At 41.8% G+C, this 12,778-nt stretch overlaps 1 protein-coding gene across 1 annotated transcript; it reads right to left on the reverse strand.

Moving 5' to 3' along the window:
• Nucleotides 1-517: 517 nt before the first annotated feature.
• tra2a (transformer 2 alpha homolog) lies at nucleotides 518-10,271 on the reverse strand (the record flags this gene model as incomplete). Its single annotated transcript, XM_080787063.1, is given in 18 exon segments — nucleotides 518-548; nucleotides 736-786; nucleotides 2,130-2,143; nucleotides 2,147-2,222; nucleotides 2,931-3,013; nucleotides 3,015-3,038; nucleotides 4,476-4,523; nucleotides 4,525-4,557; nucleotides 4,559-4,630; nucleotides 4,632-4,658; nucleotides 4,660-4,671; nucleotides 6,989-7,087; nucleotides 7,089-7,157; nucleotides 7,711-7,763; nucleotides 8,292-8,325; nucleotides 8,327-8,371; nucleotides 8,374-8,418; nucleotides 10,236-10,271. Coding segments are annotated over 18 exon segments (852 nt in total).
• Nucleotides 10,272-12,778: the final 2,507 nt, after the last annotated feature.

Genomic DNA, 12,778 nt, shown 5'->3' on the forward strand with positions numbered 1-12,778 from the left:
ACGAGTACCACCACCAATCCACGGTAACTTAATTTGTTTTACAGCTCACTTCTAATTAACTGGAAAACCAGGGAACAAATTAATGTTCAATACTTGCAAATGAGACCCCACAGAGTTTTCATGTTCTCATCAACACTGACATAATAAAACGCTGCAAAAATAAAGACTTACCCTTCTTCATGATGATCCTACAACATTCCTTGAGACACCAAGAAACACTTGCCTTGTCCTTCCTCCTTACAACCACTAGATAGATTAGCAATAGATTAAGAAACTGAAATACAGAAAATGGTAAGGACGACTGAAGGATGCGTGAAGTGTCATTTGCCCTCACTCATTATGTATATGTATAAAAAAAACACCTACAAATGAAGACATATACAGCACGTAAACAGTTTTTCTCTCTCTTTTTAACATGTCCTCGTTAAAGAGTTCTGGTGATATTATGGACCTTTGTTAGCTTAACACACTTTTAAACATTTCCCTCTGACAAGTGAAGGGAGAGGGATTCTTGAGGCTACGAGGCGAGGAAGAAGTTCAGTATCGTCCTGCAGAGAAGTCAAACAGAAGTCACACTTGTGAGTCAGCAATGGCAAAATGGTGTTTAGAAAGGCACACCAGCAGATCAATTCAACGTTTTAAGTTAGTGATAGGAATGCAGATAGATCCAGTGTTCATCTTAATACTTAATATGCTTACTGTATATTAAACTATCTTTACACTTATACGTGGGACCGTGAACGAGACCTGTTGCGACTGTAGTAGGGTGAACGAGAGTGCCTGCGACTACAGAAACACGATAAAAATGACACTTTCCGGACAGGGATCCACCGTTCCACCACATATATAAGAGATTGCTTCAGTAATTCCCTCCCAAAACCTGACTAGTGAGTTGCATTTCCACAACACGTGACCCAGCGTGGCTGGCTGTCACACAAGGATATAAAAGTGTTTGTTTTTTTTGTTTTGTTTTCAAGAGGGGAGTGTTCTCTCCTGTCCATACCCTGGGTGGGGTTGGCGAAAAGGCCTTTCTGCGTGGAGTTTGCATGTTCTCCCCGCTGTCCCCTAGGGTAGGTACCCTCACAAAAAACATGCAGTAATGCTGGTCTCTAAACTGCCTCCCCCCGGCCAGCCAGGGCACCTGATGGAGGGGAAAAAGAACTGGTTGGAATAACGTGTTCCTTCCGCGCGCTACGTCCAACCGGGGAAACTCCCCCCCTGTCAGGTGAAAAGAAGCGGCTTGGACTCCTCATGCATGAGGTCTGTCTGTCGCTGTCCCCAGGTTGGTAGAGGGAGTGTAGCGCCCAGGATTACATTAGATAATTGACACTGGGTTAAAATCAAAATGAGTTGCAAAATTGTGGGATAAAAAATGATTACTTAGAAAAGGACACTATCCAGTTTCCACCCCTAAATTCATTGTGGACCTGCTTGCATGTGAAATACATAATTAATCCTAATTATAATTACTTTTAGAAGGAGAATTTCCCATTTCAGTAGCCAAAACCAGCAGCTATACAGTCAGAGAAAGATATTATGTATAATTCAATAACATATACCGTATGTAAATCCTATTCACAACATTGTTTGACAGGCACCTCCACCGGTAGAGATTGAAAAAAGGAAATCGGAACATTTCAGAAATCCCCAGCCATTAACATGAAAACACTGATATTTGGTCATTAATAACCTATCAAAAAGGTTACATCCACGTTTGTTCCATCGCTGCTTTGATGCATTACTAGTTAATACTACTAGGTAACCCATTTCGACCTGAGAACTGATGAAATGTCTTCAAAATCCTCAGTTTTCTGAAAAGCCTGATGTTTCGATATCTGTGGTGCTCAAACTGTATCACGTGGAGGACCCCCAGAAATATATGTAATTGGCCGCAGACCCCCCCATCTCAAAATATGTTGTTCTAGAGACCCCCAGAAGAACGTTCGCTAGGAAAGAATATATATTCAAAGATTTGCACATGTTTTCACGATAAAAACAAACAAAAAGCAGCTCTACAAGCTCATAGCGCAGCACGTAGATCTGCTATTTCTTATGTTAAGGTCAAGTTTAAAATAATGGTTAAAGTGGTTCAAAGCTACGAGGTGACACAGATGTGCCCTCACCCTCACCTATACCTGTAGTCCTACTCGTATCTGTCGTAGCCAGCATCATAGCAAGAGTCTCTGCTTCGCCTGTTCCCACTGCTGCTGTTCCCGCCACCACTGGCGATACAGGAGAAATCAACAAGTCAGCAACACCCAAGACCACCGAGGCACACACTTCCATCTTGTACGTAGATCTCACAATTTCCCCACGTGTAAAATCCAAAAGTTTGCTTGGTCAACCATGAAAATGAATGCAGGTACCCACACCAAAAACTTTGGTTGGGGGTATCTACGACTACAACTCACTTCCAGAAGAGCACTTTCTGGATCATTAATTCGTCTGGAAGCGTACTTGGGAGTCCTCCATTTGATGTTTTGCTCATGTCATGTCATGTGTTGAAATGACTTTGATAACCTGTTGAGACCCAAGACCTGATTCTGTCTTCTAAATCATGACGGTTTTCTGAAAAACCTATGTTTCTATGTCAGTGGTTCTCAAACTATTTCATGACAAGGACCCCAAAAATGTATTAATTAAATTGTAATTGGCCGCCGACCACCATCTGAAAATATGTTGTCCCCTGGGACCCCCCCCATAGGAGCAATATTTGAGTTAAAAATGTTCACTGTGAAATAATACATATTATTCAAAGATTTGCTTCTCCATGCTATTTTCCAAAAATAGCAGATCTGCAAGCTCGTGAATGTAGATCTGCTATTTTTCCAACAGCTAAAGTTTAAAAGAATGGTTCGAGTGGCTAAACGCCAAAGCGACACAGAAGCGCTCCCGTTCTTAAATGGGTTGGGGAGTGTGTTCTTCTTTACTGTGTTGGTCGTCCCATATAGATTCCGGGTGTAGTTGTGTGGGCCCGCTTGGTGATGGAAAAGTCCACTCCGTCCAGTTCCATTGGCTCCATTGGCTCTCTCCATTGCCTGGCACGCAATTAGGGAAGAAGAGACCAAGCTGCAAACAAAATGTCTTGATAAGGTGTGTGGTGTAAGGCTGACATTGTGAACAGTAAACCCCAGGGATGTCTCGCATTAGGGTCCAACATTAATGTGTTGCAATGCTGACATCTAGTGGCATGTTTTGGTGAACACAGAAATGTAAAAAAAAAACAAACCCCAATACATATATTTCATGTAATCAAGGATTTCGTCAACTAATACTATGACAAAGAATGTTCGTCGACTACCTTTTTTCACTGACGAAAACTAAATGGAAACTAAATTAAAACTAAGCTATGATGAATACAATTAAGACTAAATATATTGACAATTTCGTCAACAAATTGACAGATCCAGTATGTAATTTTACACTTGGGTCGCATGCTAAAAATGGCAGATCTACAAGCTCGCGTTGTGAGCTTGTAGATCTGCTATTATCAGCAAGTGTAAAGTGAGCCATTACGACGAAAACCAGACTAACACGAAAACATTCCAGGTGACTAAAATGAGACTAAAACTAAATGAAACCTATTCAAGAGACTATGACTAAAACTAAAATAATATACTTTGTTTGTCTCCGCACCAAATCTCTCTCTTCCAAAAAAATTGCCTATCCATAAACTCACGACTTGCATTGGGTGTGATGGATTTGTGCTTGTAGGATGGCCATTTTGAAAGGATTCTAAATATTAATATGCTCTCTACACGGTTCCCAACCATTTTATACTGATGTACCACATAAGAAAATATTTTGTACCACTTCAATAAATAACATTTATTATGCATTTATTTATTTAGTTAAAATACAGGAGCCCTGTACCTGCCCTTGTTGTCCCATTCCTAACTAAGCCAATAATGCTGCTGCTCTGACAAAACTCTGTCCAATCAGCACAACTGCAATTTCTAATGTGATTAATGCGTTCTCAAATCTTCTATTAACAGCTAGCTGTCATGCCCATTTCAGCACGGCTGGATAGCCCATTTCAACCAATTGCTTGGTCAGAAGAACTACCGGTATACATGTAGTAATATAAATATTTCATTCCACTTTTGTCTATTTTCTCCTTTTTTTGGGGAGACTCCTCTGCATACCACCAGAGGGGGGGCTCAAGTACCACCAGTGGTACACGTACCAGTGGTTGCGAACCTCTGCTCTACACAACACACTAAGTACACGTGATTATTAACCCATTCAGGCCCGACGTCGAAATTCTAAACAAATGTTTTCTAAATCATGACAATTTTCGGAAAGCTTTAAGGCACATTTGAACGATTTTTCAAAAATAGCAGACCTACAAGTTCATAGCGCGCCACTCGGTGGCGCGCTATGAGCTTGTAGATCTGCTATTTTTCAATAGCTAAATTATAACAAAATGGGTTAAACCATTATGAACTTTTATTACATTCACCATTCCTCCATACCTCCTTGGAATCGTCCATTCTCTCAAAATAGACAAAGGCGAAGCCTCGGGGACCGTCTGGTGCATTGGTCGTACACCACGTTTAACTGCCGCCAGCGGACCATAGCAGGAGAACACCGCTCTCAGATCACGCTCCTCCGTGGTGTATAGGCTCAGGGCCAAATACTCCTAGACAGTTGTTGGGGGTCGGGGTTCGCCTGCAAGGACCAACAATAAGACTGTTCTCAGCGAGATCCGTTTTAAATTACACCTCGTTTTGTGGTCAATTTTTGAGTGGTGCAACCACTCCAAGGAACAGAAATGTCTGTGTTCACCTATGTGTGTGCCTATGTATGTGTTGGTTCATGAGCACCAGTATGACTATGAGTACCGTACCAGTAGGGGCGCTGTTGTGCCAGAAAGAGAGAGAGAGAGAGAGATAGTATTATTTTACCAGTCACGTCGCTTGTGAGGGCTCTCAAATTCCGCCATCTTCCGCCATGGCTATTGCGCAGTGTTGATTTTGGCGACTAATACTGTGACCAAAAATGTTTGTCGACTACCTTATTTCCCTGAGGAAAACTAAATGGAAATGAAAACTAAGCTATGATGACTAAAACTAAGGCTAAATATATACCGTAGACAATTTTGTCAACAAATAAAAACTAGACTAAAATGTTAGGAAGGGACTAGTAGTGGACAAGAGATCCAGTATCCAAGTCATTTTTACACTATAGGCTGCATGCTGAAAATAGCAATCTACAATTGGAGGCGTGATCAATGGTCTTTGGCCACTCAGAATAGCCAAATGGCATTGATCACGCCTCCAGGTCTTTAGTTTACTCAAGTTAGGGAATAAGACCTGGTGCTTAAAGGACCACTTCACCACTTTTCAACCTAGCTTCATATAATAGGTCCTCACTAATAATCATGAAAAAATGGCGCAATTATTTTCTACTCGGTCTGTGTCTCATAGGACAGCTGTGGGCAGTTTAGAAACCGTCTTCCAGTGACATCATCATTAGGCAGATCTTTTTTAAAACAAGATTTTTTTACAAAAATATTTAGATTTTCATTATCGTGAGAACGATGGCTTCCATTTTCGCATTGCAACTTTTCAGGACTAGAAAGCCTACAGTTTTTATTAGCTTGTATTCCCCATCGATGATGTCACTGGAAGACGGTTTCTGAACTGCCCACAGCCCTCCTATGAAACACAGACCGAGTAGAAAAACATTGCACAATTTCTTCATGATTATTAGTGAGGACCTATTATATGAAGATAGGTTGAAAAGTGGTGAAGTGGTCCTTTAAGACACGCAAAATACAGCCCTGTATGTCATTAAATGGTTGTCCGTGGCTCAAATGCCAAATAAATAGAGTAGAGCCGATGGGGTCCGATGCCGGTCCCGTTTGTGGTCCAAAGACCACCACCAATGTATTGAATTATATTTTGTCAAAAAGTGCAACATTTTATACTACATTAACATTTTGATAATTGTGTCTATTTGAGAATATTTAACATATACACTAAAACCTTTTATTTAACCACTTAAGCTCCACCAAAAAAACTATATATATACTGTACACACACACACACAAAAAAACTTTCCTTTCAAATTGTCACCTATAATATAAAATAGCTATACCAGGTTTCAATCGGGGCACATGGACAGCATATTTGCTGATAACTGATGTCATCAAACAAGTCAAATAATGGCCGATATGTCGACCAAACCGATATATCGGTCTGGCTCTATTAGAGGCAGGAAACTGACAGCAGAGAGAGAGAGAGAGAGAGAGAGAGAGAGAGAGAGAGAGAGAGAGACATGCAAGGATTGAGAGGAGTCAGATCCGAACCTGGGTCCTCAGCGCAAGGAGAATAATTCTTAGTGCACTAATTGGTTAACCTGACTCTGCCAGATTGCGGCAGTATTGAGTTCCCCAGTTCCCTCCTCCTCCTCCTCTTGCCTGCATCTGGGATCTCTCAAGCAGGTTGCGTTTACATTTTGCGCCGGGGCAGCGCTTCAATATGTCATAAGTCTCGCGTTGATCCCGGCCTCTAGCGGCCTCGTTCAGCCGCATGTCGCTCCGGACAGAATCGGACCGGAGTACATCGTCTCTGCCTGAGAGTTCCCAGACTCTCCCCGCTGGCAGAATGCAAATTTTGTCCAGCAGGGGGAGTGGTTTCACTAGGCTACTAATTGGTAGTGCCAACAGGAATCCCAAAATATTATTGGGATTATTAATTTAAACACAATTTTGGCCTCTGACGACGTGCATACACCACTTCTATATCAAAACCATGGGGTGCCTCGGACGTGTAATAGCCTATACACGGCCAAGGCAGCGGAAACCGGTATGAGCGCGTACAGGACACAGTTGTGAACCGTAATTAATTGATATTAAAATAGGCGTCTCGGCACAGAGGGCGTCAAGAGGCGCCCAATGAGTTCAAATATGCTAATGGTCAGCACTCATAAAAAAGGTTGAGGAGAACCATACCAGTGTTCCAAGGTTATCGTGCTCACTCACCCTGCTCCCGGGGGGGCCGGTGGATATGGGGGATGTACTCTGGCTCCTCCTGCGGCCATATTCCGGGCTGTAACAACGAGAGCGGGAGGTGTTCCTGTGGGGAATGGGAGCGGGAACGACTACAGCACCGGTCGGGGCGCGGCCGAGAGAGAGAGAGAGAGAGAGAGACCTGGAAAAGAGACAGAATAGAGGGAAGGAGAACGACAGCTTGGCACACGCGACAGAATGCAGCCTTGTAACTAACTTATACGTTTTATTTTTTGTAGAAGAGGCAGACAAATAGTGTATGCCGTTTGCTTTGATTGAGTAATTGATTGAACATGCACTCCGTAATGTGATTTGGGTGTGTTCTAAATAAAGTGTTAGTGTTGATTATCGTGTATTAATCTAACTATAGTTAACTAATACTATTACACTAAAAAGGATAAAGATGAAGCGAAAACAGACCTTTTTATAGTGCAATAATGTTTCAAGTTTACACGTACAAACAAATTACACAATAATCAACACAAACACTTTAGAATACACCCATAATCAAATCATATTACGGAGTGCATGTTCAATCAATTATTCCATCAGTTCTCTTGTATCATACCGTACTTATTTGCCACCACGGAGTAACCTCACATGATCACATCTGACTATCCAGCATTATATCCACCTCGGAGGACAGTCAAGATGGGCAGTGTCGGTAGTCCAATCACAGGCCGGCGGGGCGTTACCATGCCTATGCTCGGACACAAACGAGATTCACGCTTCAACAGGAAGATAACATCTGGCCACATAAGAGAAACAGGATTTTGTAGAATGTAGGGAATATAAATACAAATTCAGACAAATAATTTTTTTTATATAGAAACGTATTAACTTATTTAAAGTAGGACATTGGGAAGTATAAATACAAGTCTAGATCAGTGGTTGGGAGGGACCCAAATTATATACCATTATATACATTTTGTTTTTGTTCTTTTGGGTTGGGGGGGGGGGGGGGGGTCGCGGCCTACCTAGACTTTACCAGCTCAGTGGCCTTGTGGTTAGAGTGTCATCCCTGAGACTGGGAGCCGAGTCGGGGTTCGATCCCCGGCCGGGTCATACCAAAGACTCTAAAAATGGGACCCAGTGCTTCCCTGCTTGACACTCAGCATCAAGGGTTGGATTGGGGGTATGTCCCTGCGACATACTAGCGTCATGTCCAGGGGGTGTACTTGTACATCAAGCTGCCTCACGCTAAAGAAACAGGAGATAGGCTCCTGCCCCTATGGGCCTCATGGCTCGGCAAGGCTACTTTACCTAGACTTTGAACGTGAGCGGGATGGAGACTTGGATCGTTTAGATGCCCCGGAAGGGACTCGGAGAGCGGGACCTGCTCTCTGACGTCACGTGACACGAGCTGGACTCCCACGGTCCGATTTAGAAGGGGAGCAGGAGTCCTATTGCCACAGGAGCATGTTAACACTCTTATGGAAATACAGGCAAGGACACTAACAATATCACACACACACACACACACACACACACACACACACACACACACACACACACAGTGGGGGAAAGGGTTAGTAGTAGCATCTAGCATTTAAATTAAGAAAACATCTTGGTTTACAGTGTCATTAATAGCCCTGTGTCAAAATGCAAAGATACTGTGCCTTTAAGATGTCCATTTGACAGAAAGGGGAGAATGGTAAAGAACAGATAGAAACGTAAATCATTAATTTACTTAACCTACGGACACATTGTTTCTTCCAGATTATTTAAAACGCTTACTGCCTTCCCTCAGCAATTCTATCCTTCCTCGTTCTTCTTTTTTCAGTTAAATTTCTGATTCCTGAAAATTGCAAGAGCTTCGTCTGAAACCATTCTTCCGTCACCATTCTCCCCTCCTCCCACTTATAATTATGTTCTGCTTGTAAATGTTCATTTTTCATTATTTTATCTTGGATATCTTTTCTATATTTCTTGGATAAAACTCTTCAAATTCTTCACGATCAATATTAAATCTTAAATGGTAAAAAAAGAACATTCAAACAAATTAAAGATCATGGGTTTGTAAATAAAAGGTTAAGATCTTTAGTGACGATACAATTCATGTAATCGTAAACTAAAAGACAGGACAATTTAAAAAAAATATATAGAAATCTATATGGGTCAAAGTTGTCCATTATGTGCAAAGTGAATATTAATTAATGGTTGCATTGATTGTGAATGGAAATATTAATGTTACAGATAGTGACATGACATTCTATAGTTTAGAAATTAGCCCTAGTGCATGTGAGCTTCCAATTTTATGGCAACAGTTTTCCTGTTTCAGAATAACAGTCCGTTTGCCCTCTCTTTTGTCCGTCCCTATGTTTGGAGTACCAGATTGATCTGATCTTTTCTCAGTGTATATGGATTTTGGCCAGGCAGAAATGGATTTGGCCAGATATATGGCAAGGACCCCCACAAGAGAAGATTTTTACTCTAGCAGTGATTCAACCATTTTCATTTCAAGGACCCCCAGTTTGACCTGAATTAGGCTACGGCCCCCCATTTCTATCTCTGGGACCCCTTGTAAAATCAAAGTTAATTTAACTCTGAGTGTACAGATGTAACCAAATGGACCCGTTAGTGTCCAGGTTGCATTTGTACACTCTCTGAGTTACAAGCCCATAAGGGTCCATTTGGTTAATGATAGTTACCGGTATAACTATCATTTAGCTGGGAACTCCCTGTCTCCCTCAAGGACCCCTAGGGGTCCCTGCCTCCCCGGACCCCACTTTGGAAACCACTGCATTATATAACACTAATTAGGAGTCCTAATGCTAAAACAGAGAAGGAAGAGTGGCTTTTAAGAAGACGTTAGGAAATTAATTATAGGTCTTAGCGTTGTGCGGAAACTTGTGCCATTAAAGCCAATTATAAAGTAGGCCTACGGGCCAAATCAACTGTGGAGAGAGACGCTATGGTGAACAGCAATGGTGCTCCTTCGCGGTGGTGTTGTCTGGTGTAGGTGAAGCCATTTCCATGGAGCTAAACGCCTAAACCGCATTGCATTCCATGCAAAAGCTCAGCAAAACATGAATGTTTTAAAGGTTTGCAGGCAATTAAACTGCACACTAAACGCGACCGACAACATGGAGTGGTGAATTTAATCTTCAATATATTATTGACGATAATTGGTTGCACTTGCGGTGCTCTGTGGTAATGATATACAGCCGCACAGCAGAAAAGCAATAGAGAATGTGAATGTTGTCGTGCTTAGTCTTACCCGTCCTTCATCATTTCCGTCCTCAGTGTCACTCATTTTACAAATATTCTGAGCGGTGAATAAATAGGAAAAATACTGTTTTACGGAGGTTTCGGCACCCTTTTGTGTCCGCACAGTGCTTTAGCTAGAAGATGGCGAACGGCTGGACTCGACCAGCAGGTTTGTTTTTGTTATTAACGGACCGGTCCCATAGCCCGGGGGGTCATTCATTTCACGCATGTGGATGGTAAGTTGTCAGGGCAACAACAAACAAGTCGCTAGCGTCAACGGTTGCCCGGCAACCAGTTGGCCACATCGCGACCGACCTCGCTCCCAAGCTATGGGATCTAACATCTGGAAGCCAAATCCCATGCCAATATAATGGATAAGAAAGATCATGAAGACATGAACAAAACATTTTTTTTCTTGCGATTTAATTCACAGGAAGCCTTATTCACTGAACAATCCGCCTTCAAAAATAAAACAAATCAAGATGGAATAAAATGAAAATACTGGGACAATTATTTTCAATGAGCAGGCAAAGGGCATTCTTTGGACAAAGAAAGCTTCGTCACACATTAAATTCAGATTTCATGGATGAGGTTTTACTGATTAAATCTACCAGCCTGCTTCAACATTTTCTGTTGAATAGCACCAGTCGTCACCGGTGGTAGAGACAAGTTTGTTATCCTATGAAAGTTGCCATCTCAACCACTGCCTAAAAAAGACGGGGGACAACAGCTTTCAAATCACTATATTGACATTTGATTTGATATTTTTTAGTAAGACTATCTTGTGTGTTCTGTTCCGTCTTTTGAGTATATTCGTGGTCTAATGGGAATAATCTAAATATTGGCTATGTGTTGGCAATGGCACAGTCCATGCAGGAAAAGCATGTTTTTCATTTAAGTAGTAAGAATATATATATATATATATATATATATATATATATATATATATATATATTAACAAAAACAGATATGGTTAATTCGTCTGTTTTTGCCTTCTAATATAGAAATGTGTATGAACCTGTGGAAATAGCAGATTGGTTCAGGTCTAGTATCTACAGAGGGCCTGCAGCAAAGTTGTAATCATGGATATGTTAAGAGTCTGATATCATCACCTAAAATATCACAAAAGTCAAGGCTGGACGAGCGTCAAGCCTCCCTACTATTTTTAGGAAATCCCCACTGGGTCACAGCGTAACGTGAACCCTGAACGCATGGAAGCGATAGGTCAGATGTCGGCACTACGGAGCTACGGATCTATTCCAAATCCAAACACAACAGTTACCAAGATAAGACAAGGAACACAGACATCAGGTTGCAATTGAGACATATAGCAGACATCGACTGTATTCGTCTATGTAGTGGAAACAATTACCATGTTCTTGACAGAAAAGACGAAAAAAAACATCTTGCATCTGAAGTAAAAAATACACTTAAACATCCTTCAGTGTGCAAATAATATTCTTTGGGTCATTTTCCGTACAGTTCAGTCAATAAATTATCCATAGATTCTTTCTCTCTGTGAGCTAAAAGACAATGGGCCTCATTCACGAAACTCTTCTTATATTATTATATTTTACTGTATTCTTGCAAAGTAAAGACCAATGTCAGATTTGTGAAACGTGTGCACAGCCTTGATTTGAGTACATACAAAGATACGATGATGAATCCCACTTGGTTGTAAACGGAGTGCACACTTCACTGTGTGAATCATTTGCATAGTTCATTGCCCGTTTAACACCATAAAGGGGCCACGGGTCATGTGCAAAAAGAGGAAAGCCAAATGATTCTCCATAGTAAGACAGCGCTCTCAACACTTCACTATCCATTTCTGGCGAGGGATTCCCTTGCGCGATATAGTATAAGCTGAACGTTTACGAAATGTAAGTATTGCTCTTATGTGTAGGCCTAAATTAATAGAAGAAAAGTTTAAGGTCATGGCAGAGATATCAGTAAAGCATGGCAGTGTAATATTGGCCCATTATATTGTTCTACCCAAACAAACATAGATGACAAAAGAAAAACTGAAATGAAAAAGTGGTTCGATATGCAGAACACTGGAACACCGCTATCCGATATGGAATGGGATCAGATCTTTCCTCCTTTACCAGCTTACCCATTCTATCCACTGTCTCGCATCATCATCACACGGCTTCGTTTTACCCTACTTCAGTGGATGTGCTTGGCTGAGGAGCCACTGGTGACGCTACCATCTGCCTAAACAAACGATATGTGGGCACCGAGGTTTCTCGGCTGGCCTTGCGTAGGCGGGCGGCTGCCTGGTGTGGAGGGTCTGCTCGCGACTGGGGAGGGGGCGCAAGGTGCAGCTCATTAAGGCAATTAAGACAAACCAGTGTTAGGTTGTAGGGAGTGCAAATTCATTTGTTGAGCGTTTTGCGTGCGTCCATTTGGACTGGAGGGTGGCCCAAGTGCGATCGAAATTGAATTCAAAGGCCTGAAAATGTCAACAGGCTGCATCGTCGCAATTGCAGCAACAGAAATTACTCGTGAACAGAGCAAAGTTGCAGCACAACAGGATGTCACCGCGGTAGAGAC

Source organism: Protomyctophum bolini (assembly GCF_963924005.1).
Source record: "Protomyctophum bolini genome assembly, chromosome: 17".
In the NCBI taxonomy this organism is placed as follows: domain Eukaryota; kingdom Metazoa; phylum Chordata; class Actinopteri; order Myctophiformes; family Myctophidae; genus Protomyctophum; species Protomyctophum bolini.